General features: G+C 43.4%; 1 protein-coding gene across 2 annotated transcripts in view; it reads right to left on the bottom strand.

The window, feature by feature from the left end:
* PDE3A (phosphodiesterase 3A) overlaps window positions 1-13,887 on the bottom strand; it is a 302,639-nt gene extending 288,752 nt beyond the window's left edge. For both annotated transcript variants that reach the window (XM_081330553.1, XM_081330554.1), the window contains exon 1: window positions 12,148-13,887. In XM_081330553.1, the coding sequence (XP_081186679.1) occupies window positions 12,148-13,221 (1,074 nt within the window). In that variant the 5' untranslated portion in view covers window positions 13,222-13,887. The remainder of the gene's footprint in view (window positions 1-12,147) is intronic.
* Window positions 13,888-26,609: the final 12,722 nt, after the last annotated feature.

The following is a 26,609-nucleotide window of genomic DNA, read 5'->3' as shown; positions in this document are numbered from 1 at the left end:
GTTTTTTCTTCTTTCTGAGGGAAGATAAAGGTTCTTTTACCCAGCTTGAATGAGCAGGGTTTAAAATGCAAGAAGAAACAGCAGGAATACGTTTTACCAACCAATTCAAATGAGTTGGATGATTCACAGTGCCATCCATTTTTCTACAAAAGGACCTGTTATAATTTCATCAACTGTTCTTTCACCCAAGGTATTCACATTTCTGTAACGAGCATAAACGCCCATGTTTTTCACTAGCATATTTTTTTTTTGCTTCCCTTTTCCTTGTTTGTTTTACTGTTCTTATTATTTTTACTTTCGATTTGTTTAAACTTCCTTTTTATTTCTTCGTTGTTTGTGGTTGTGAGCCACTAGAGTAGCCCATGTTGAGACAGGCAGCAAATAAATTTAATAACAACAATAACAACAACAATAATAGCAGCAAAGGCATGACAAAGTAGCAGCAATGGTACACTGGAAAACCTCCAAGAAATATCATTTGCCTGCAAGCAAGAACTGGTGGGACCATAAAATAGAAAAAGTCGCAGAAAATGAAGAAGTTAAATTGCTCTGGGACTTTAGAATTCAAACAGACAAGCACCTGCCACATAACACTTAACAATTGTTGATAAGAAAGACGAAAAAGTCTGGATAGTGGATGTGGCAGTGCCTGGAGACAGCAAAATGGAAGAGAGAGAACTGGAGAAGATAACAAAATATAAAGACCTACAAATAGAAATAGAAGACTGTGACAAAGGCAAGCAAGGGTAGTACCAATAGTAATAGGTGCCTTGGGTGCAATCCCAAAATAACTGGAGCATAACATGAACACCATCGGCATTAACAAATTCGCCATCAATCAATTGCAAAAGCCGGCCTTACTTGGAACAGCTTTCATCCTGCGACGTTATGTGTAACACCATCAAACATCCACATCTGCTTATCCTAGGTCCTTGGTAAGGACTAGATGCGTAGACAAAAATGCTAAACCCAGTCTGAACATGTGACTGTGTGACGAGCAACAGCAACAACAATAATAATAATAAATGTGTCAGGCAAGCACTAATAATAATATACAGTATATGATATTCTTTTAAGGGACACTACTTGGCATAAAATTGTGCAAGAAAATCTAGAGGCTAATTATTATTGTTAATAAGCACAGAGCAAGTGGCTACAAAAAGAATTTACCAGTATGCAAAGCAACTGGAAAAATTAAACATCACTTCTCAGTTTAACCTTCATGACAGATTAAAATCCTCGGCATTCAGGTGACTTTAGATTGCCTTGGCAGCAAATGACTTCAGGATGTTTACAGTCCAAAATATTAACCATAAAACCAGTTTCAAATAATTCAGTAGCACTACTATATGTAAGACTACAATGCAATATAATAAATCTGTCAACATTTCTTCACAGCTCCACACTTTGAACCAATGGAGATTCCAAGTCTTTGGGGAAAACCAGTTTTCATACGTCTCCCAAAAGTCAAAAAGCAAGGAGTTGTTTTTAGTTCAACAGGGGCCAGCACCAGCCAGCAAGGAATGCCTTCCTGATGGATTTATTTATTTTTATTTATTTATTTTATTTTTTATTTTAATTCCATTTATATCCCGCCCTTCTCCGAAGACTCAGGGCGGCTTACAAGCTTAGCAGTAGCCTTCATTCTATGTATATGCCTGCTTATTAGGGCTTTCACACACCCCCCCAAGCGGCATTATTACAAAGTCAGCTTAATTGCCCCCAACAATCTGGGTCCTCATTTTACCTACCTCGGAAGGATGGAAGGCTGAGTCAACCTTGAGCCTGGTGGGATGCGAACCTGCACTAATTGCAGGCAGCTGGTGTTACTTAAGGAGGCATTAGCCCACTGCTCCACCAAGACTCCATTTCCCAGTATGAGGTCCTCGGTAAATGCCATTTATACATATAACCAGATTCTACCTGGAACAGGTGATCTCAAAGATAACCAAATCCCAAACCATATAGGGTTTTGTAGAAAACAACCGGGACATTAAATTGCGCATGGAAGCAAACAACCAATCGATGCAACTCTGTGGTAGTGCAGTGAGATGTCAATAACCTGTCCAAACCTTTAGCATAAGTGCACCATCACTGGGAATTAACTGAAGTTTTCAGGTGTTCTTCATGGGCGGTCCCATATCAAAATGAATTACAGTACAGGTAGTCCTCAACTTATGACTGCTTGCTTAGCTATGATTGCTCAAAGTTATGACAACTGGATCATATTCCGTTCTGCAAACCGCACTCGCTTCCGATTTTCAGCCAAACCTCGCCAAAGTGAACCACCGATGCACTTGGCGACGTGTTCGCTTAATGACCACTGGAAAACAAGTTACAAAATCTTTTACAACTGTTATGGGGTACAGCCCTAATGGGCAGGCTCCATGATAGTTGTATGTTAAGGACTAATATTTGCAGATCACCCTTTCCAGAGTATTGACATAAATGTTTGTGGAGATTCTCAGTCATGCAAGTCACAGTTGACTCACAAGGGGCTTTTTTTTTCTTTTCTTCCAAAAAGCAACTGGATTGATTTTTGAGGAAGATGAAGACGACGTTTCACTTCTCATCCAAGAAGGCATCAGTTGTGACTGGGTGGTAGGGGGGACGGAAGGACAGGTTCTGGCAGGATTTGGGGGTGGGGGGGGGAGACGGAAGGATTGTATTTCTTTGCAGTCATCTGGTCATTAGCATTCTCTCTGAGAGCTGTTGGGGCCACTTGGTGGTTTATCCGCGCCACCTGAATCAGAGTGCAAATGGTTGTGGAATCTTCTTGGAATTGCTGCAAGGGCTGCGTGTACTCCTCTCCCTCTGCTGAGGGAGGGGTGTTCTATGCTAACATAGATGGATTCTTTTACCCCTCTTTCCTACCAATGATCCTCTCTATCCAAAATGTGGACTTCGCTGTCTTCAACATTATTGACATTAAACCATGTCTAAGCTAAGAGGAACCGCTATTTATTTATTTATTTATTTGGATTTATATACCGCCCCTCTCCGAAGGGACTCGGGGCGGTGTACAGGGCAATTCAAACACTATAAACAACACATAATGTATAAAAATTAAAATGAGATTAAATCAAATAGCCCTAAACAATAAACACATGCTAAAATTTAAAATTTTTAAAATTTAAGATCTAAAATCCCAATCCCTCAGTCCAGGCCGTTAAGTTCAAATAGCCAAGTCTTCAGGTCGCGGCGAAACGAGCGAAGGTCGGGAGCCATCCGGAGCTCAACCGGAAGCTGATTAAAGAGGGCAGGCGCGCCCACAGAGAGTGCTCTCCCCCTGGGGGCCGCCAGTCGACATTCCCTGACCGACGGCACCCTGAGGAGGCCCTCTCTGCGCTCCGCACAGGGCGATGGGAAGTTAACGCCGGCAAAAGGTGCTCCCGTAAATAACATGGACCCATTCTTGGACAGAGAGCCACACTTGGGTTTTTCACGGGCACAAAAGAGGTCGCGCTCCAAAAATGAGAACAGATAAGAAGAAAGAAGTGGTAGCACAGGGTCAGAAGTCAGGTGACTGAGGTTTAATTAAAATGCAATTAATAGAAATAAATAAATATAATAGCTTAAACGGAGCTTCTTTATCAGGAGGCAGCACGTGGCAGATCTCAGAAGCTAAGTAAGAGGGGATTTCCTCACCATTTGTTTGGAGGAGATCATGAAATGCCAGGGTGGTAGCCCATCACCCATGTCCATTGCACAAAAGACTTCCTGGAATCAAGCTTGACTTGAGGACCTCTTACCACATTGGATGAAAATTCATAAAGGACGGTAGCTCTTTTCAAATTTTAAATTAAAATTACAGTGGTATCTCGGTACTCGTTGGTTCCGGGAGGCGCAATGAGTACTAAGAATGATGAATACCAAGCAAATTTTTCCCACAAGGAATAATGTAGTGACTGACAAGGCAGCCGATATCGACAAGTTCTAGCTTGTGCGTTGAGTTCCAAACAAACGATGAGTACCGGGACAAATTTTTCCTGACAAAATGTGTTGGAATATCAAATCTGATGAGTTTCAAAGCAGTTGAGTATCAAGATACCACTGTACAGTTAGTCCTCAACTTACAACAGTTCATTTAGCGACCGTTAAAAGTTACAACAGCGCCGAAAAAAGTGACTTATGACCATTCTTCACACTTTATGACCGCTGCAGCATCCCCATGACCATGTGATTTACATTTGAACGTTTGACAACTGGTTCTAATTTATGATGGTTAAAGTGTCCCAGGGTCATGTGATCCCCTTTTGCAACCTTCTGATAAGCTAAGTCAATGGGGAAACCCGATTCACTTAACATTCGTGTTACTAACTTAACAACTTCAGTGATTCACTTAATAAATGTGGCAAGAAAAGTCATAAAATGGGGCAAAACTCATTTAACAAATTTCTTACTCAGCAAGATGAATTTTGGGCTCGATTGAGGTTGTAAGTTGAGGACTACCTGTACTAGCAAATAAGGGGGGGGGAAGGTAGGACCATTTCTGATTCACACACCAAGGTTTCCAAGAGATTATGTAGAAAAGTTAAGAATAAGCTTATTTTTGTTAAGCGGTCATATTAATACTCTAAACACCAACCCTTACCACGTAGTCACACAGAAAATTGCAATGCATGTCATCAGCATTCCCATCCTAGGTGTTTACACAACTGACATAAGCCCTAGCACACACTGAGTTCCTTTCAGTTCAGCACTTTCAGAGGTGCCCGTATTCTACTTTGCACATCATTTAACAACAGATGAAAAGCTGCACTGTATTTCAGCCTTTTCCAACCTGGGGCTTGTTTTCTTTAAACCGTCTTACGTTTTCTTATAAATGATGTTGTCACCTTACATGTTTTATGAACTATTTTGTCAGTTTATAAGCTGTGCCACCCACCTTTCATCTTTTATGCTTTATCCATTCACACGCACACACACAGACACACACTTTAACTTGAGTAGTGAGCAAAAGTATTTGAAACCTAGGTGTTCTAAGAATTAACAACCATTACTTTAAATCAAGGGTCGCCAAACTTGGAAACTTTTAAGGCTTTGTGGACTTCAACTCCCAGAAGTCCTCAGCCAGCCCTGCAGAATGGTGCAACTAGATATAATATAAATTAGCTCCCCGTAGTAATAACACCTAACATTTTTTTAGGCCTTAAATTCAGCAAACAAGTAGATTGCAAATGCCAACTGTATGCATGAGAGGAAAGCACATTAAAAAGGAATGAACAAATTTCAACATTCACGGCAAACTTTGAGGTAAACTTTTCAAATTTTCTTTAAGTCACCAGCTTGATGGGTAACCATCAGAAGAGGCTAAACCAGGAATAGGCAACCTTGGCTCTTTTATGACTCGTGGACCTCAACTCCCAGAATTCCTGAGCCAGCCACGCTGGCTTAGGAATTCTGGGAGTTGAAGTCCATGAGTCATAAAAGAGCCAAGGTTGCCCACCCCTGGGCTAAACCTTATTTTCCTTCTTTTTTGGATGCCTTCTCCATGACAATGTTCAATATATAAGGTCATTCAAACAGGAATCATACACTGATGTAAAGAACCAAGCAGGCTCCTAAAATCATGAACAAATAAGAAGGATGTCAAAATACATGAAAAGATGAAAAAAAAAACAAGGAGGTATCCACACCAGCATTCATAACTTCATAACATCTACATCTGGGGTCTTCAAACTTGGCCCTTTTATGACTTGTGGACTTCAACTCCCAGAATTCTTCAGCCAGGCTTTCGGCAGCCTGCAAACGTGCCCCAGCAGCTTTCCCAACAAGCGGCACCGCTGCCCGTTCGCGCGGAGGTGCGCATGCACCTCTCCAAAGGTTTGGGGAGGTGCGTGCGCACCTCCGCCCATTCGGAGAGGTGCGCGTGCACCTCTCCAAACGGGCGGTGCCACTCTCCATTTGGAGAGGTGCGCGCGCACCACTGCCCGTTCGAAGAGGTGCGCGCGCACTGGGCGGCTGGGAGCCGCAGGAGATGGCTCAAAGAGCCGCATGCGGCTCCGGAGCCGTGGGTTGCCAACCCATGCCCCAGCTTTACATGCTGTCTGAGAAACAGAATGAAATGTGAGAACATTTGTTCTAATTTCAGAGTTACCAACATAATCCCAGTTAGGAGTGATAGAAACGGACAGAAATGAATCGACCTGCAAAGAACTGGGAATCAAGCATATCAGGAACTGCCTCCAGATATTCCTACAAGGAGGGGAAATAACTGGGGGGGGGGCTAGTAAGGTGATAGAAATGGATTATCTTGAAGTGACAAAAATTCTACTGAACTCAGGTACAATGTTGAGTAGCTGTATGACTATGAGTAAAAACACACAGGATGTGACTGAAACTGATAGAAACAGCTCCTGATCCTCTTAACATAATCAGAATTATCTTAAGGGGGTCTTGGCAAACCTCTAACCTCCTGACCTATATGGTAGTTCCAGAACTGGCTGCTAACACCATAGTAGTCAGTCAGAGCATTCAGGATGATCGCGGGTTAACTGAGAAGAACAAAGAGAAACATTTGCTGAAGCGTTAATAAAGTTCTTTTTATTTATCTATTTAGTAGCCCAAGGCATAAGGGCTGCACGGAAATCCAAAGCGATCCACTCCTTTCAGACTAAGGGATCACATTTTACCATACTTCGGGTGGGATATTATTATTTGACTCAGATGAGCCCAATGGACCTACAAGCTTGAAGATGCATTACAGATAGTCCATTTCAACTTACATTCATTTAGTGACTGTTCCAAGTTACAACGGTGCTGAAAAAAGCGACTTACGACCATTGCAGCATCCCCATGGTCATGTGATCAGAATTTGGATGCTTGGCAACTAGTTCATATTGATGGTTGCATGTCCCGGGGTCATGTGATCACAATAGGGGAAGCCAGAATCATTTTACAACCATGTTAGTAACTTAACTAATGTACTTAACACTTGTGGCAAGAAAGGTCGTAAAATGGGGCAAAACCCCATTTAACAACTATCTCGCTTAGCAACAGAAATGTTGGGCTCAATTTTGGTCGAGAACTACCTGTACTATTAGCGCATGTAATTTGGTGAACTACCATCGGAAGGCCTAATTACCATTTAGAAAAGCAGTATCTATAGATGAACATAGAAGTTATCTCCCACCATTAGCAGATCCCTTAGATGAGGAGTCCCCAATCATGGACCGGTACCGGGCCACGACATGCCAGCAACCGGGCCGTACAAAGAAGACAAGCCCCGTCTGAGGGATGCAGACAGCACACAAAACCACACCCCCTCCACTCTGTGGAAAAACCTCTTTCCAAGTAACCGGTCCCTGGTGCCCAAAAGGTTGGGGACCTCTGCCTTAGAAAGTCAGTGATGCTCAATTTACTGAAGGACTGTGGGTTCAATTTTCTATTAAAGGAGTAATTGCCTAGCATTGCATGCAAGACATTTATGGAATATAATTTTGGTATCCTCCGTTAACATTCTAGGGCATTGGGGTCATAATGGGCAAAAAAAAAATGAGTGAATCTCATTAATGTTATAAAGTCAACACTGCCATTTGCACATACGTCCAAAGTCCACGTTTTTATTTGTTGTTATGCAGAACGAGTGTTTGTATGAACCTTATAAAGAAGTAGGACAGCTGGTTCTGGGGCAAGAATGTGGGACAGGACGACTGGAAACATTTCAAATCTTAGCTTAGGAAACAGTCTGCTTTTTTAAACATATCCCGGACTAGACCTCAAACCCACAAATATATAGCCCAATCAGAAAAACAGCTGGCCTTAAGGCCTGTGTTTTTCCTTCAAGCAGTCAATTCCAGGCATTTCCAGAAAGAGAAGATCAAACTTCCATGTGATGGAGAAGATCAACTTTCAGCAGCCACTTAGCTCACGGTAGTCAGTATCAGGCTAAAGGCATAAATACCCTAAAATGGTAAAAAGCAACTTCCTGTGGTCTCTGAATATTGAAGCCAAACTTTAAGGACATGAAACAGTGACAGGCATTTTTCTGCTCCTCCCCATGTTTGTTTTTTTATTTCCTGACCAGCACTTTTAGATAATAAGAACTTAGGGAGATGTGAGCCATCTAGGGTACGTTCTCAAATGTCGTCTGGAAGTGACCACATTTATTAATCACATTGCACAGAATACCAACTCCCATTCACACAACCCATCTCCCAGGCCGTCTCTTTGCAGTAGATGAAAAAATTGGGGCGCTGCTTGTATTCTGATCCGGAGTCTTTTGATGCATTTGCTGTTTTTGTGAACCAGCTGATTTTGTGGTACCCTCTGTGATACCCCAAATTTCTTGAGACCTGGACAGTTTCTGATTCCCCCAGATTTAACGTAATCCAGTTTAAGCAATCCACACACACCTAGTTGCAATCCCAAACTTGCAACCTCCTCAAATGGGAAATGTTGGAATCTTACACCAGCTTACATCTGCACTCATTCATGCCAGTTTGTGCAAACTTAAATATACTGGTGAACACATCTGGGCAAGTGCCTTTTTATGCAACCAAGTCCCTCCATATGACTCTTGAACAATAATATCAACCACAGAAACTTACATTCCACTCTGGCATCAAATTAGGTGAATCCACTTCGGATTCATTCCAGGCCCAACAACACTTGTGCTTGGTGACAAAAATGCATTACTTTCTTGTTCTACCTACTTTATCAAAACCTTTTTTTCCAAAAACTTCTTACTCACGAGGAAGCCGAGTTTCCAAAGCTTCAAGTCATTTTGGTCTCAACCCGCTTTCCTTATCCTTGAAAACACTTGTATATTGAACACATCTGAGCATTAGTGAATAATGTGAGGGAACCACTAACTGTCTGGGAATTTATGGATTCTTTTCCATCCTGAATCAGACACCAAAAATTAAAATTCAACAATCTCCAGTTATTCAAAAATAATAAACACCATTTCTCAAAACATCGTTTTCTTGCCTGATAAAAGAGCCTAATAATCTGTTCTTTATTTCTAAATGTTTTTTTTAATTTCGAAAGGTATTCAAATTCAAAAATCTGGACAAAGCATTATCCTTACACAAGAGGTTCCCTTTTTAAAAAAAAAACTTCGTCTTTTTTAACACGGTAAAAAAGTTACTTTTTTAACTCTTCTGCACTGATTATGTAAGGTCGATCATAATAAAAGTGAGTTTTTAAAATATATAGTAACACTACCTCTGCCTTTTATGTACTTAGGGCATGCTTTCTTCTAGTGCTTTCATGTACTTACTTCCACGATTTTCCAGGTGCTGTACGTTCAATGCTGAAGCCAAAGATGTTCACATCGTTTGAAAAACTTTAAGGGGAAACCCCGGTTTTTAAAAATCTGCATCTCTCATTTCCCACTGTGGGTTTAATTTCAAATCATGAAGTCCTTTTACAACAATACGTAAAAGCACCTACTGTATTTTCAAACACTGTTCTCTATACAGGACAAGGGAAAACTATTGTAATGTCAAAGTTTTGCAGTCCAGGGCAATCAAAAAAACTTTAACACAATTCACAAAATACAGTAGTTCTTTTAAAATACAAAAAAAGGAGGAGGAGGCAGTTTAAAACTTTGAAGCAAAACTTTGGAAGTTTACATATTCCCAGGTTAATTTTTTTTCCTTTTTGTAACATGTATTTTATTCTGCAACCATCCAGTTTTCCATTTCCAATCAACACTGTTCAAGTTGACTGAATCAACTACAGAGATTTAAGATACCCTACCAGCTGAGAAACTGCACTGCATAATTAGCTCCATATAGATGAATGGAAACCCAATTAAGGATACTAATTTTTCTTACCACATCAATTAAGGTATATTGAGAAGCTTGTGTAAGCAACTGATAGCAGTCAGACCCATATTCTACACCCAAATGACATGTATTTTTAAAAACTACATATGGTTGACATGTATTTTTAAAAAACACATATGGTTGACATATAATAGCCATACTTTCACCCTCCCCCCTTGCTTTTAATGAAGAATGTATGGTTTCATTTTTTATTATTTCCCTCCCACTATGGCACAAAGGAATATGACAAAGCATTGGGGAATCAATCCAAGTTTCAGGATCCATTTTTATTTGAGGTTTTTGCTCTTGAGAAATATGGTCAGTATTCCTTCTTTCCCTTAAATTTATTAAGTGTATTTGTGACCAATTAAACCTCAAAACAACCTGCAGCAGACAGGAGCTTTTCGAGACAAGCAATCTGAAAACAATGTATATTTAAACAATTCCAGCATTGAAGAGAGGAATATCTGCCAACTACGTTAAAGTTTAATGTCACTGCCTGGGGGGGGGGAAAGGGGGGGCAAATAGCTGCTTAGAGCAAAAAGGAATTAAAATGTGCATTTTTGTAAACAATACCCAGTCAGATGGCATCTGCCTTAATACATATGCAAATCTTCAACCAGATTAACTGATTTTACACTATCTCCAAGAAACCTTGTTTAGAGCCACAGAATTTTCTCCTTTCCTCCCAATCTTTTTACTATGAAGTCCAATAAAACTTAAGGTTATTTTTTTAAACGGAAAACATAAAACTTCTTCCATAGCGTGTGATTAAAGTTTTCTTCTTCAAACTTAGCAAAAACTTCACACCTTCAAAATACCCAGTGAAAAACTCATGCTACTGATAAAGCACCCATTGGAGCATCATATTATTTTGTATTATCAAAGCTAATTATTCTACCACCCAGTGAAACTGAAATATTCACGTTTAAAGATCTGTCTAATTAGTATTTATCACCTTAAATGAAAGGCCAGTATCTTGAATTTAAATAAAATTGTAATCCTGACCATACTTACATAAGAAGAGCACTGAATCCATAAAAATACAAAAGATTAAACTACAAGTTTCAACTCAACAGTTTTCTAGGACTAACATCTTGGCTCCTTAAAATCTGTGAAGAAAACTAAACAAGCATGTTTCAAAAGCTGAAAAATAGCTTTAAAATGGAGTAGAGAAAACTAACTTGCAATATTGCATTTCTATCTTGGCTATTTGGAGATTCTCACCACAAAGAAATCCAATTTCTGGTTTCTTCAAGTTACTGAAAAAAAGTTTCTGAAACATCCCAAACTCAAATAGAGACACCACAGATCCAGTCTGAAACTTCAGCTACATAAGCTGTTACATCAACGGAAATCTAACTATAAAAACGGTTTAGGTGTGCAAAAAAAAAGAAGCAAACACCAAGGTAAACTGAGCTGTTGAAGGCCTTGTCATGAAAAAGATACAACACCTTTGTACCATTAAATAAAACAGAACTCAACTTCTGCTTGCTTTGGATGTGTAATATCAGTTTGCCTACAATTAGCACCAGCTGTTCAAAAACAAGTCCTTTTTCCTTAAAAACATAAGATACTTCTTTGGCTGATAAATTCTTCTCTCAAATAATTCTCAGAGAGAGGGATGAACTTGAAAGTTAGGCAAGAGAGGTACGACAAGCTACAAGCAACTTACACAGAAGGATGAAAAAAAAATAGAAATGCTTCAACAGGGGGGGTCTTCAAACGCTGGGTCAGCACCTCCACCTGCAAGGGGGGTCCTGATCCACTTCGAAAGTGGTCACATTTTTTAAAAAAAAAAGCACTACCCCAGGCATGCCTGGCCTTTTTGCGATTTAATCAGCCTAATGAAGTTTTCTCCATAGGGGGCTGCACATATTTGGGGAAGGGGGGGGCGGTCTGCTACCATGTCTAAAATCTCTTATATCCTTACTCCCTAAAAAAGCAAGTCACCCAGTCTACTTCGAGGTACTAAGAACCTATTTGCTTAAGGGTGTGGGTGAGTTGCCCTACTTTTTTTTTTCTTTTCAATTTTTTTTTACTTAAATCCCATCTTTTGGATTATTGCAAATCGGGTGTCCCCCACCAGCCTGTTTCGAATTGCATTATCGGGGGGGGGGGGAAGCAACGACGGGAGTTTGGGGGGGAGAGGAGCGAGGGGGAAACAAGGAAGGGAAAAGAGGAGGGTCGGCGGGTTGGTTGGTTGGTTGGTTTCACTCGCGGATCCTCCGGGTCGCTACTCCTTTCCAAAGGGAGAAAAAGCGGCGGCGGCGGCGGCGGCGAACTTTCTTGGCTCCGCGCGGTTTCTGCAAACTTCTCCCCCAGGCGGGCTCTCAAGACTTCAGCCTTGCCCGGCGCTTGGCCCGCTTACCTGCTCGCGCGGGATGCAGGGCAGAGAGGTCCTCCGGTGGTTCTTCCCGCCGCAACCGGCCATCTCGGCGGAGATCACGGAACTGGACCGCCGTCTCTTCTTCAAGCCCGGCGCGGCGTCTTCTTTGCCCCGCCGGGCTGCAGCGACAACAGCGGCGGCGACGGACTCGGCTCCTTCCGCTCCTGGTCGGCTCTCCTCCTCCTCCTCCTCCTCCTCCCGCTTTCCGGAGGGGCGGCCCGACGAGGCGTGCTGGGCGCAGCTCGCCAAAAGGATGCCCAGCAAGCCCAAGAGATAAGGCAGGTAAGGGCTTCCCGGCGCCCGGACGCCCTCCAAGAAGACGAGCCAGCTCAGCCGCAGCACGCTAGTCAAGGCCAGCATGAGGACGCCGTGACTGAGCCCGGGTGGTGGCGGCGGCAGTAGCAGCCGCCGTCGCCATGCCCAGCCGGCCAGGCTGATCAGCCCCAACCCGGCGGCTCCGGCAGCAAATAAGCGGTCCTCTCCCAGCGTCCAGCCGACGAGCGCTTCCCCGCCGCAGCAGCAGCAGCCGGCCAGGAGCAGGAGGGCAGTGCGCAGGCGGACCCCGGCGCGCAGCAGCTCCAGCCCCAGCCAGAAGTAGGCGGCCAGGAGGAGGAGGAGGCAGCAGGAGCAGCAGCAGCAGAGCGCGGCGCCGGGGAGCTGGGACCAGTTCTGCCCACCTGGGGGGCTCCCCTCGCCCGCTGCTTCTCGTCCTCGGATGCCCGGCCCCAGGCGGCTCCCCAAGGCCAGGAGCAGCGCCACCGACCCGGCGCCCACAACCCAGGGAAGTTTGCTCCTCTCGCAAGTCCGGGGCGACGCGCTCTCGGCGCCGGAGGAGCTTCCTTCCCGCCGGTGGCGGCGGCTGCTGCTGCTGCTGCCGCCGGTGTTTTGCTTCACTTCCTTCGGCGCGGCTAAGCAGCCGTTGCAACCGGCTCCGAAGGCTCCCTCTCCCGCCGCTGCTCTGGCGGAGACCGTTGCCGAGGCGGGCTCGTCCTCCGGACGCAGACTCCAACCGGCCCGAGTGGAGATCGCGCTGGCCGAGTCTCCGCTCGCGGCCATCACGAGGGATCCTTTTTTTTTCTTTTTCCCTCCCTCCCTCCCTCCCTCCTTCTCGAGGAGAGGGGGAAGGGGGCAAGATTTAAAGCAAGATCGACCCCCCCCCCCTTCCTTAGTTCTCCTTTAAATAATGAAGCGGCGGCTTTGCAAAGGAGGGAATTGCTAGGGGGGGGAAGTCCAGCTGCTTGCAACGCTGCTCGCCAAGAGTTGGGGTTTTCGAAGTTGGAGCGAGCGAGGGATGTCTTGGCAGGCGCGGGAATCGGAGTTGCTGCGGCTCTGATCAAAGGGTTTAGAAATCCGGGGTTCGTGTTTCCAGGTTCTGCACACACACACACACACCCCAAAAAAAAGAGGGTAGGAAAGAGACCCGACGCCTTAAGTTCTCGCAAAAGCAAGCAGGAGCCGCAAATCGCTGCCTACTCCAAACAAGGGCTGGGGAAATTGAGGCGGCGGAAAGGCGTCCGGGCTGGCGGGCGGGCGATGTGCGGACCGGCCGCGCGCTCTGGCCTCTGCCCCCGATCCTCTGCCCTGGCTGGCTCTGCGCGCTTCTCTCATGCCGCCTTTCCGCTGCGGCGATCCTTCCCGGCGAGGCCTCAGCGCCCAGCCGCCGCCGCCGCCGCTTCCCTTCTCCCCGGCTGGGGAGCGGGAGACGGCAACCCCTCGTGGTCGAATCGCACTGAGAGAGGAAAAAAAAAAGGGGGGAAGCAAAGCTGACGCTCCGAACAAGTTGCGAAGTTTGCGATCCTGCAAGAACGCGGCCGCGAAACAGTCGAGAAAGTGGATCCGAGAGGGGCGGGACGGGGCGGGGGGGGGGGGATCCCAGGAAAGTGGATCCTTGCGGGCGGGAAGGTGAGGGTGGGGTGGGGTCACCAGCCCGGGGATCTACTGCGGCGGCGACGACGAGCTTCTAGCCTCCGCTCTTCCCGCCGCGCCGGTGATGAAGAACTGAGCCGGACGGCCGAGCGAGAGAAGCCGGAGAGCCGATGACTTTCCCGTTGGCTGACACCGCAGGCGCCGGGCCAGCCGCAGCGTCCTGGCTGAGAGGCTCCGCTGGGGGGGGGGGGAAGCGGTGGGCTCCTTACGCACGCACGCGGCCAGGTGTGCTTCGGCTCCCTTAAGGCAGGGGGTCTTCAAACTTGGCCCTTTTGTGACTTGTGGACTTCAACTCCCAGAATTCCTCAGCCAGCATGGCTGGCTGAGGAATTCTGGGAGTTGAAGTCCACAAGTCACAAAAGGGCCAAGTTTGAAGACCCCTGCGAGGCTTAAGGCGAGGGGAGTCTCTCGTTTGACCTCCTCCTGCCAAAGTCTCCAGGCTGTCTACGGTAGGCAGGCTAACGAACCGGTGTGAAACAATAAGACAATTCAACGGGGTTAGAGTTGCGGACAAAGGAAAGCGGTTGCTATCTCGTTGGCTTCGCCGGACGCCCGTTTGCAGCGACCGCGGGAGTCTTTGGGGGCAGAATGAACCTCTTTTTTAAAAAAGGCTGCAGCGCCGTTACCTGAGGGGCCGATCCCAGGGAACTCCCGGGGGGGGGGGCTTTCTTCCGAGGAGAAGAAAAAGATGTGCGGTCAGCTCGTTGATTGCGGGGGTGGGGGGATTTTGCACCGTTCAGCTTCCAGTCGGTCACTCCTGGTGAAGTGGCTGGGTTTTTGGGAAGTGTACCGAAAAGCACCCTTGTCTCATTTAGCCTAATGCAGGGGTCTTCAAACTCGGCCCTTTTATGACTTGTGGACTTCAACTCCCAGAATTCCTCAGCCAGGCTGAGGAATTCTGGGAGTTGAAGTCCACAAGTCATAAAAGGGCCGAGTTTGAAGACCCCTGGCCTAATGTGTTGGGTGAGCCTAGCCAGGAAATCAGTTTGACTCTTCTGAGAGGCTGTAAAAAAAACACAAAAAACTCTGAAGCTGGCTGTCCGCACAAGTTGAACCGTAGTTTGTTAAATAATTTAGAATTGCAGAAGTTCCCAAAGTGCACTAAACTAACTATGGATCCTCGTTTTCCAAGGCATAGTGGCTCTGTTCACATAACATTTTAAAACCAAAATCAAGCCGTATGACACTCATCCTGTGGGTTTTCGTGGCAGCTGGGGTGCAGTTTATACTTTGATTTTAAATCTTGTAGAACAAGAGTTCTAGCACTGATTTTGTGTGGCTTAAACATAGCTGCCCCAAAATGCAATTACTTAATACAGTACCTAATACAAATTTAGGAGGACTCTGAGCTTTGCAGCACAATAAACCATAAACTATAGATGATTGTCTAGTTTTGCAACACATAAGAGAAATACCAAATTAGTTTTGGTACAATTACACTTAACATCTGCACCTAACATGTGGGAACCCAACCCACTTTGCACACTAAGCCAAGTATATTGCCAGTGACTTAAAGCAATGTGCTATCTGGAAGTTAAACTGCGATTAATCCAGACAAACTATAAATACCAATTTCTTTTAATCTATGAGGAGTTTTTACCACTTCCGTTCAATTATGTCCAATTCTTGGACAAGTCCCTGCATTTTCCTTGGCAAGGTTTTTCAGAAGTCGTTTGCCATTGCCTCCTTCCTAGGGCTGAGAGAAAATGACTGGCCCAAGGCAAAAGCTATCCATATCAGATCAGAAATATGCATCATTAAGATTTATTTATTTTTTGCTTTTTTTTGGTGTTAAAATTTCCAATGAAGTAAAGGACATGAGACATGCTTCATGTCTTAAGTGTCTGGGACATGTATGTACGGCTGAACATTTCCAGCAAGTCACCAAACACACATCCCTTTGTCATCTGAGCATGAAAACCTCACAATCAAAGTCTACATCAGTACTGTGCAGTTATATATTTAGCACACAGCGAGAGAGAAAAAGTGTTTGCCAGCATGGGAACACTAAAAGCTAATGCCTTTCCACCCCACAAAATAGGCCAGTGGTTTGAGGAATGTCAAATTCTTAATATTTATTTGTGTCTGACTTGATTTTTATGTTGTGTTCACTGTCTGACCTTTGGGGTTTAAAAGGACTAGAGAGAGGCACATAACTATTACGAAAGTAGGAGTTTCAAGTAGAGCTTACTTAATTGGTAGATACAGCCATGATGAAACAACATGGCTTGCCAGAATTACTGAATACACTTAAAAGGTTCTCAACTTCCAAATGTGAACAAAACACTGCCTTATTAATCTGGTAGGACCCACTTGGTGCAGAGATGGTCCTTAATTCCTCTTCTAGATACAAGCATAATTTTTCCAAATGTGACTTGCACCAGTTTAGTATCATGCATGTACTATTGGTCAATTCAGCGGGGAATAATTATACAATCTGAACTTTGGGAAATCCTCCACCAATATATGATTATTTCCTCTCCCTACCCCCAGCTGAGCATCAATACAAGATACTGGAATAAATTTGAGAAAGCACTTATGTGGGAATAGGTGTTCATCATTTTTTACTTGCCAGCATAAATTAATAATGCATGAAATAAAATGGCCTTATACTTTTCCTTATAGAAACAAACAGGAATGAATTAAATGGAAAATTAGGCTAGACATTTTGGGGGGGGGGAAACAGGAATTGCTCAAAGAATTTAAATCTGCTGATAATTGGTGGATAATTTTGCTGGATGTAGTACTTAATAGCAGCAAGCCATAAACAATGTTGAGCGTAATTCATCTCTTTTAGATAATCCAGTAATCAAGTTTGGCCAAATGTATGCATTAATGTTCAATAAAATCCAAGCATTGTACATAGGATAGGTCCATGCTGATCAATAAGCCACAATTTGTTAAAAATCATAGCAGAATTGCTACATCATACAAATGCAAAATCTCAATACTAATATGACATTCTTATATGCACATGACAGTTCTCTTCCTAGAGCCGAAAGAGAGTGACCACAGGTAGTCCTTGACTTACGACCACAGTTGGGGCCAGAATGTTCATTCGAGCAAAATACTATAGTCGTTAAGTGAGCTGCATCCATCTTCATGAACCGTTTTGCCATGGTTGTTACGCGAATCACTGTAGTTAAATGAATCACAGTCGTTAATATGCAAATCCACCTTTCTCAATTGACCTTTTTCAACGCCATTGTAACTTTGGTTGCTAAAAGAATGCTTTTGAGTCAAGGGCTACATGCAACCCAAGGTCACCCATTTGACTTTATGTCTAAAATTTGACTAGAACTCATGATCTTCTGGTTTCTATCCTGCGGATTTAACACTGCACCAAACTGGCTCTCAAATTTTCTTAGAAGCACCCAAAATGATGGCTTCATTTGTACTGGCTTTAAGAACCAGCCAGAAATAAATATGCATACACACACACACAGAGAGATACATATGTATATGTATATGTAAAGGTTCCCCCGCACATGCGTGCTAGTCGTTTCCAACTCTAGGGGCCGGTGCTCATTTCCGTTTCAAAGCCGAAGAGCCAGCGCTTGTCCGAGGACGTCTCTGTGGTCATGTGGCCGGCATGACTAGATGCCAAAGGCGCACAGAAGGCTGTTACCTTCCCACCAGAGTAGTCCCTATTTTTCTACTTGCATTTTTACGTGCTTTCGAACTGCTGGGTTGGCAGAAGCTGGGACGAGTAACAGGCGCTCAGTCTTGTTACGTGGCACTTGGGATTCTAGAGCAGTGGGGTTGTACAGTGAGCCAGAACACAGAGTTATATTTAATTGGTTGAAGAGTGTTGTCTCCTGCGTGAGGCAATCTGTGCTGTGATTGGTTGCTGTGGGTGTAGAGGGGGAGTTCCCCTTTTTTCTCACCTCTTTTTCCCTGTGTGCCCTGTATGCTCTGATTTACTTCACGATGTATATTGTTGTTTTCTTGCATATGTTTCATTATCCAAACTTGGTAACATCATCAGTGCTAGTCCTGATAATATTACCTAGTTTGAATAATGAGACTTCTGCAAGAAAACAACCAAGCTCAGAGAGCACCAAGGATTCCTCAGATTTGATAGAATTGTTGTTACTTCAGTTGTCTCATTAGTTTAACTTTGTGTGTGTGTTTTTTTTCTAATAGGGCAGTGAAAGAAGCTTTGTTAATCCACATCTCAGTTGTCTTCTAGACTTTTCCAGTGTTAGGCAATTATTATTTTAGCTGCTAAAATTAAACTCACAGTGATGGATAATATTTCCTTATAATGCTGCAAATGAAGATTAGAAAATTCAAGTCCTTTAATACGAGCCATCTCAGAGCTGAGTCTCAAACTGTTCCATTTTCCCATGGCTTGTGCATGAACGCTGGGCAGTGATTGCAGATTCCCATGTGATGTTGTATAGTGCGGAATGCATTGCCAGTTCCTTATCATGTGTTGCGATGATTGCACTTGAAATAAATGTTATCAGGCAGACATTATTGTTTTTAAATATTTGCATATGTGCATTAGGTTTTATAACTTGTTTGCCGTGCATGGCTATTTTTAAGTGCTATCAGCCACTTGCCAGGACACCTTAGAAATGGATGCGTGTTTTCTCTGTATGTGATTACTATAGGAATATGATTATAGAGTGAAAACTTTAGGGATTGTGCCAGTGTTTCCCTGACTTGTGCACAAAGAACTGAACCATTGAACTCCAAACCCCGATTCTGTTCATTATTCCTGATAACGCAAAGCTACAATCCAAGACATGCAGGATTATTTTAAAGTCACTGTGAATCACACAACTTTACCATATTTTCCACTTCATTTTTTTTAGTATTTATTTATATCCCACCCTTATTTCTATAAATAAAATAACTCAAGGTGGCAAACATAACTAATGCTTCTTTCTCCTATTTTTCCTCAGAACAACAACCCTGTGAGGTGGGTTAGGCTGAGAGAGAGTGACTGGCCCAAAGTCACCCAGCCAACTTTCATGCCTGAAGTGGGACTGGAACACATAATCTCCTGGTTTCTAGCCTGGTGCCTTAACCACTAGACCCGGGGTAGGCAACCTTGGCTCTTTTATGACTCGTGGACTTCAACTTCCAGAATTCCTGAGCCAGCCATGCCGAGGGGAAAGGGAGAGGTTTCCAAGCTGAGCCATGCTGGCTTAGGAATTCTGGGAGTTGAAGTCTACGAGTCATAAAAGAGCCAAGGTGGCCTACCCCTGGCCTAGGCCTAGGCCGCTTAATGACTCGTGGACTTCAACTCCCAGAATTCCTGAGCCAGCCATGCTGAGGGGAAAGGGAGAGGTTTCCAAGCTGAGCCATGCTGGCTCAGGAATTCTGGGAGTTGAAGTCCACGAGTCATAAAAGAGCCAAGGTTGCCTAACCCTGCACTAGACTAAACTGGCTATCATTTTCTGTTATTCCATAGTTATGTACCCATAAAGTATCACATCTAGCTCAACTTGGCCTGCTTTCTAGGTTTGAGTTTTCCTTAACCAAACTGCCTTCATTTTTCTCACAGATTGCTTCCTGTTTATTTATGCTTCATTGCTGGCACTTTTCCCTTCAATTGTTTAATTATTTGTTGATGTTCCTTGATATCATGAGGGCTGAATTGGATGATTAGAATACAGCAAGTCACAAATCTATTTATATAAGGCGTTTCATCCCAATTACACATTTCAGCCCTCCAATGAATTGTCCTTTGAAACATGAATTACAGTTTTACCTCACATTTGATTTCAAGGTTTCACGTTTTATATTTTCAGAACTTAAGAAAGTTCTATCTGGTATCCTTACTTTTTTCAATGCCATCCATCTGTATGGACATTTAGTTATTACTCTTCATTTCAAACTACTTATTTTCTTAAAAATATAAATGAGACTGTGAAAAAAAATGATCCTGCCCAAATACATTACTCATTTCCTCTTCAAAATGTGCCAGAAAAATGGAACAATAAGTCCAAACTCGGAATGCTGGATGACCCAGTAAAAGAACTCAAAATAAATCCATCAAATGTTTTGCAACTTATTAAAAACTTATCAAAAACTGGTAAAGGATGGTGCAACAAGGAGGGACTCTTTCATCCTAACATGGCAAATTGAGAAAATTGATAATGGAGAAAGATTCCTTCCTTGCCCACTGAGGGGCAAGCAAGTACTCAAAATCCCTGATCTAAGAGCAGTGGCTACTTGGCCTTAATATCCTGATTTAATAGCCTTCAGCAGGCTTTTTTTCCCCAAAGCAAAATACAATCTGCAGCCTCCTACAATCAAGCCTTCAAAAGCCTGATTTTTAATATTACACAAAGCAAGGATTAAATACATATCGGGCAGTTAGTTCTATTAATGGTACGTAATTTTAATTAAATGTAAATATAATGGGATCAGATTAATTTTACCTTGGCTCTATCCAATACTTTTTGGAGAGTGATCCCGGGCCTCATCTCTGTGGATTTATATATACACCCTGTTTTCAACAAGGTAAGGAGAACGTGACTTTTGGAATTCTTTCCAAGTCACTATTAGCAGTAACCATAAGAACTGTCTATAGTTTCTTCTAATAAAGTAACCTATTCTGTTGGGCTGCAGGTATCTTATGTACATACTTTTTTTAAAATTTTTGCTGGAGATGCATCTCTGTGTATATAGGTGTTGCACTGGCAAACACTGAGTAGGTTGCCTGTGCTCTGATGTGACCAGAAGGGATGCTTAGAACGGAGGAGTCAGAATGACCTCAAGCCATTATAGATTTTTCTCTCAACAGCCCTTGATCAAGTCTAGCCCATTTTCAAACTTTTATCTTTCTTTCATGCAGGTAGCTCTTGACTTACAGCAGTTCATTTAGTGACCGTTCAAAGTTACAACAGCACTGAAAAAAGCGACTTATGACCATTTTTCACACTTACGACCTTTGCAGCATCTCCGTGGTCATGTGATCAAAATTCAGAAACTTGGCAACTGACTGAGGGTTGCAGGGTCGGTCCTTGGCTCATGCGACCCATCTTTTGTGACCTGCTGACAAGCAAAGTCAATGGGGAAGCCAGATTCACTTAAGAACCATGTTACTAACTTAACTGCAGAGATTTACTTAACTAGGACAAGAGGGGTCGCAAAATGGGCAAAACGTACTTAACTGTCTCACTTAGCAACATAAATTTTGGGCTAAGTTGTAGTTGTAAGTTGAGGATTACCTGTACTTTGGTTCCACCCTGTTCCATTCTCAGAGAGTTATCTTGCTAAGTGTTCTGTTCCAGCCTACGACCGGCCCTGTTTGTGTGTCTGGGACAACCCCTTTTTTCTTTTTACAGTCAGTAGGCTGGAAAAACCCAACCCAAATTGATTTACAGTTCAAACAAAAAAGCAACAGAATATTTCCTTCAATAAATGAATCAAAATATCAAACAAGAGTCAACAAACAGAGTTAAACAGAAGTATCAAGAACAGACCAGGATTCCCTTAGAATGTCTCCAAACGGTTGCCTTCAGCAACCAGCCCCGCCCACACCTTCCCCTTTTATTATCAGTCCCAAGGCGTGGCTTTTCACTGCCTTCTCCTCTCACTGAGTTGCCTCATTGATTTTCTCTGCTCTGCTCTGCTGGATTGCCTTCTGCTTCTAGCGTCTCTAAACAGATTCAGCTGTGACTCTTCTGAGTCCAACACCTTGTACTCACACAGCTGAGCCTCATGAGGAACATGACTGGAGGGGCCAGGCTGAGAGTCCTGCAGTGCATCAGAGCCTCCCTCTGACACCAAAGGCTCTCCAAACCCCTCCTCCTCCTCCTCTTCAGATTCATCGGACTCAGCTGCTGGGAGCACAGGCTGACACTGAATCACAACACTGAGGGAGAGAACTGTTGTATAATTTATTTCCTACTATTCTTTGAGTTAGAACAGGGGTCTCCAAACTTGGCCACTTTAAGACTTGTGGACTTCAACTCCCAGAATTCCTCAGCCAGCATGGCTGGCTGAGGAATTCTGGGAATTGAAGTCCACAAGTCTTAAAGCAGCTGTTTGAAGACCCCTGAGTTAGAAATTTCTTTCTGGTTCTGGAATCCTAGGTGGGTAGGTGGTTGGTTTCTTTTACCTGCAGCACTCAGTATAGATGCATTCATTGAACAGTTTCCATCTTGAGCTTCTGGGCTTTTTCAGATGACAAGTCTCAATAAGGTCCACCAACCACCGCCATTTCAATTGCACTTTAAAACGTAGTCAGTCATAGTCTAAGTTCTTCCAACCAATTTGGATGTTTGCAGAAGTCAAGGCATTATGACAGTAGAGAAGATCACATTCTAAGAAAGCTATAAGATGTGCAGAGTTTTGAGCTTTCAGGTTAGAATCATAGGGCTGGGGGTCTTCTAGTCCTGGACCCTCCCCCAATCAGCAGTACCATCTCAGACAAATGGCTATCCAATCTTTTCTTGAAAGCCATCAGTAATGGCTACCACAACTCTGGTAGGCAAACTGTCCCATTGTTTAATTGTTCTCACTGCCAGGAAATTGATCCTTTTCCAGGTTGGATCTCCCTCTGATGAGCTTCCACCCAATTAGCACCTAAGCCCATTTTATGACCATCACGACTTACAATCATGATGAGTAGCCTCCATTGCAGTCACAAGTCAAGGCTACCTGTAGAATGGGTGTCAAACTGCCGGCCCACGGGCCAGATGCATCACACCAAAACCGCACCCACCCCATTGCCAGCAATGGGAAAAAAGTCACAATACGTCGCGGCACATCACGTGACATCGCGAGTTTGACACCCATGCTGTAGAAGATGCTTTCATACACTGCCATGTCCCTCGACAAAGAGACCGAGGCTCACAAAGGATTTTATATGCTGAGATCTTGAGTCACTCTTAAAATCTCAATTCAAAGGCAAAATTTCAGAAAATGTCCCAGCTTAAAGAATTTCTCATTAAGCTTTAAGCCTAAGGTAGCACCCCAGAGCAGAAAGTCATGAAATCAGCAGCCACTTGAGACTAAACAGCTTAAAGTTGTGAACCGTTTAGGAGTGATGATAGCCTGAGGCTTCTTTAAAAGAGATAATAATACTCTCCAATCAATAATGCACAAGTTCCCCTGCTTCAGAACAACATAATAGGATTCATAACAATATCATACAAATCATAATTTTTTAAAAATGAAAAAGAAATAATATGTAGCATTTGAAGGTTAGCACTGACCATGTGATCCGCTGCCACTTTGGGTACAAAACAAACCAAAAAAATCCAAGAAAGCCCCACCTAGTTCCTTTTCCTTAATGGGGGAACAAAAACACTGTTCATCCAGAAAAAATATCACACCCTAAACTGGATGAGATCCGTATTTTGGTTTTGTGACCGAATCTGGCATTATTTTCAATAGCAGTTGTATAAAAACCCTTAAGTCTTGCAAGTGGTTGGAGTGACTAAAACTCTAAATATTTGGACCAGTTTTTCCAGATATAACCTGTAGAATCTAGACAGAAGCCCGGTTGATAACGTTTCAGAATTACCTATCTTCCTTGATTTAAATAGATTCCTTTTGAACATTTCCTAAAATACTTGCTCATTTTCCATTATTTTCCATATTTGTCCTTGTTCCTGGACCAGCCAGTGGTAATTGCTGCAGAACAATTTCAGGGCTATTCTTGAGTTTTCCAGTAAAAGAAGCCAAGTTCAACCAGCTGATGATGGGACTGCTCACCATGTACCAGCTCAAACATTTTAATTTCCGCTGTTGCTATGGTTGCAGTTGTCATTATTTTAAAGGAGGAGACCAGTCAATCAAAGGTGATTATTATTCCTCCTTTGTAATTCCATTGGTTCAGGAATCTATTGGAGCAGTGGTTCTCAACTTTTTCTTCACCATGGACACCCTTTACCTTTGTGGCCACGGACCACAGCCATGGACCTCCAAGACTTAACCCAATATTTAAATCATAACATTTCTTCAAGCCTTTGCGGACGCCCTGTAACAACATTGCAGACCCCCAGGTGTCCACGGACCATAGGTTAAGAACCACAGTCTTAGAGGCCTAAAATGTTGACCAGCCCCGTGCGATATGGACAACACTGAACCGAATTTGCACAGGCCATGGACGATGTGCAGACACCATCTATAAGTGGAGCAAAATACCATCACTGAATTTTGACCGTGGGGCTGAAAAACAAATTATCCAACATATAGTGATAGAGTGCCAACATAGAGCCTATAATGGAGGCTTTGTTGATTTCCTGGCAGTGACAAATGAAGCAAAAAGTTATATCTGCAATCTAGACATCCGTTTATAATACTTTATAATACCAGGCCACGGCATGTCAGCAACCGGATCACACAAACAAGCAAAGCCCCATCCACGGGATGCAGGCAGCACACAAAACCACGCTCCCTCTGGTCCATGGAAAAATCTCTCTCCATATAACTGGTCCCTGGTGCCCAAAAGTTTGGGGACCTCCTTATATTTTATATTTATATTTCATATTTTGTACTTTTATCTCTTCTGTCTTTACTGAAATGTGATGTGAATGTTTTATTTTTTATTTTATTTTTTTATTTTAATTCCATTTATATCCCGCCCTTCTCCGAAGACTCAAGGCGGCTTACAAGCTTAGCAGTATCCTTCATTCTATGTATATGCCTGCTTATTAGGGCTTTCACACACACCCCAAGCGGCATTATTACAAAGTCAGCTTAATTGTCCCCAACAATCTGGGTCCTCATTTTACCTACCTCGGAAGGATGGAAGGCTGAGTCAACCTTGAGCCTGGTGGGATGCGAACCTGCACTAATTGCAGGCAGCTGGTGTTACTTAAGGAGGCATTAGCCCACTGCTCCACCGAGCCTACAATAAATAATAAGAGTTGGAAGGGAGCTTGGAAGCCAACTAGTCCAGGGTGAAGGATCACCTAATCAATGCAGAATCTATTTATTGTGTGTATACTTCTTTATACTTCACAAGCACCTATAAGAGAAAGAATTAGGCTAATGAGACTGTTTGCATCACAATCTATTTATTGCAGTCTCATTAGCCTAATTGCATATATTAATCATTGCCCATCAGAGACTGCATTATGGCAGGTTTCCATTGGGCTCAAAACTCTGGTGGATTTGCATAACTTACTAATCTTAGATAAAATGGGGTTGGCTACTTCATGGCTCAGTACCCAGTAGGAAACCTAGCATTGACTTAGCCCCTTGCATGAAGCGAGTCAACTGAGGGTAGAGATGTCCACAGGATGTTGTTAAAAACTTAAAAGAGTATGTGTCACATACACATAAAAACTAGGTAGTGCTTCAGTCTCAATATTGCAGCTGCCATCTTGATTTTTTTTTTACCATTCTCAGTGGATATCCAACTTGGGCATCACAGTTATGTGATCACTGCAACTATTTTTTTTAACCAAATTCCAGGTTATATTTTTTTTGTGTGTGAACCTAGCTCCTCTGTTCTGCACAGGTAGTCCTTGACTTACAAGCACAGCTGATCCCATATTTCTGTTGCTAAGCGAGACAATTGTTAAGTGAGTTTTGTCCTACTTTATGACTTTCTCGCCACGGTTGTTAAGTGAATCGCTGCAGTTGTTAAGTTAGTAACACGGTCGTTAAGTGAATAGGGTTTCCCGTTGGCTTGGCTTGTCAGAAGGCCCCAAATGATCACATGACCCTGGGGATGATGCAATGGTCTTAATAAGGAAAAAGTCATAACTTTTTTCAGTGCCATCGTAACTTTGAACGGTCCCTAAGCAAACTGTTGTAAGTTGAGGACTACCTGTAATTGACAAGACGTGAGCATTTCTTCTAATAAGGTGATGCGTCTTCTTTTAGTTTTTGTTTTGGATGCCTTTGAATTAACTTGGACATCCAAGTAACAAAACGAACAAGTCCTTGCAGTTTTCTGGGCAAGATTTCAGAAGTGGTTTTTCCACTGTCACCTTCTTTCTAAGGCTGAGATAGGCGGAGTGGTCCAAGGTTGCCCAGGAGACTTTGTGCCTAAGGTAAAACTAGAACTCACAGTCGTCTGGTTTTTAATTTGCTGCCTTTAACCATTATATTAGGCTACTCTCATAACAGTATGATATTTAGGCAATTCAAAACCATCTGACTGATTGCTTTCAACATTTCTTAGCTCTCCTTCCAGTTCCACACAGAAGTTGGGGATAGGGTGTGAGATAGCAGAGGTAAAGGGTTTCCCCGTCCAGTCATGTCCAACTGTAGGGCAGGGGTAGGCAACCTTGGCTCTTTTATGACTCGTGGACTCCAACTCCCAGAATCCCTGAGCCAACCATGCTGAGGGGAAAGGGAGAGGTTTCCATGCTGAGCCATGCTGGCTCAGGAATTCTGGGAGTTGAAGTCCACCAGTCATGAAAGAGCCACAGTTGCTTACCCCTGCTCTAGGGCACAGTGCTCATCTCTATTTCTTGGCCAAGGGAGCCAGCATTATGCAAAGGCAGTTTCCATGGTCATGTGGCCAACATGGCCATACGCCAAAGGTGCATGGATCACTGTTATCTTCCCACCAAACTGGCACCTATTAATCT

This window comes from Vipera berus (genome assembly GCF_964194415.1).
Source record: "Vipera berus genome assembly, chromosome: 6".
NCBI classification, from domain to species: Eukaryota; Metazoa; Chordata; class Lepidosauria; order Squamata; family Viperidae; genus Vipera; species Vipera berus.
The sequence above is the reverse complement of the archived record's forward strand: the minus strand, read 5'-3'. Positions and strand labels throughout refer to the sequence as shown.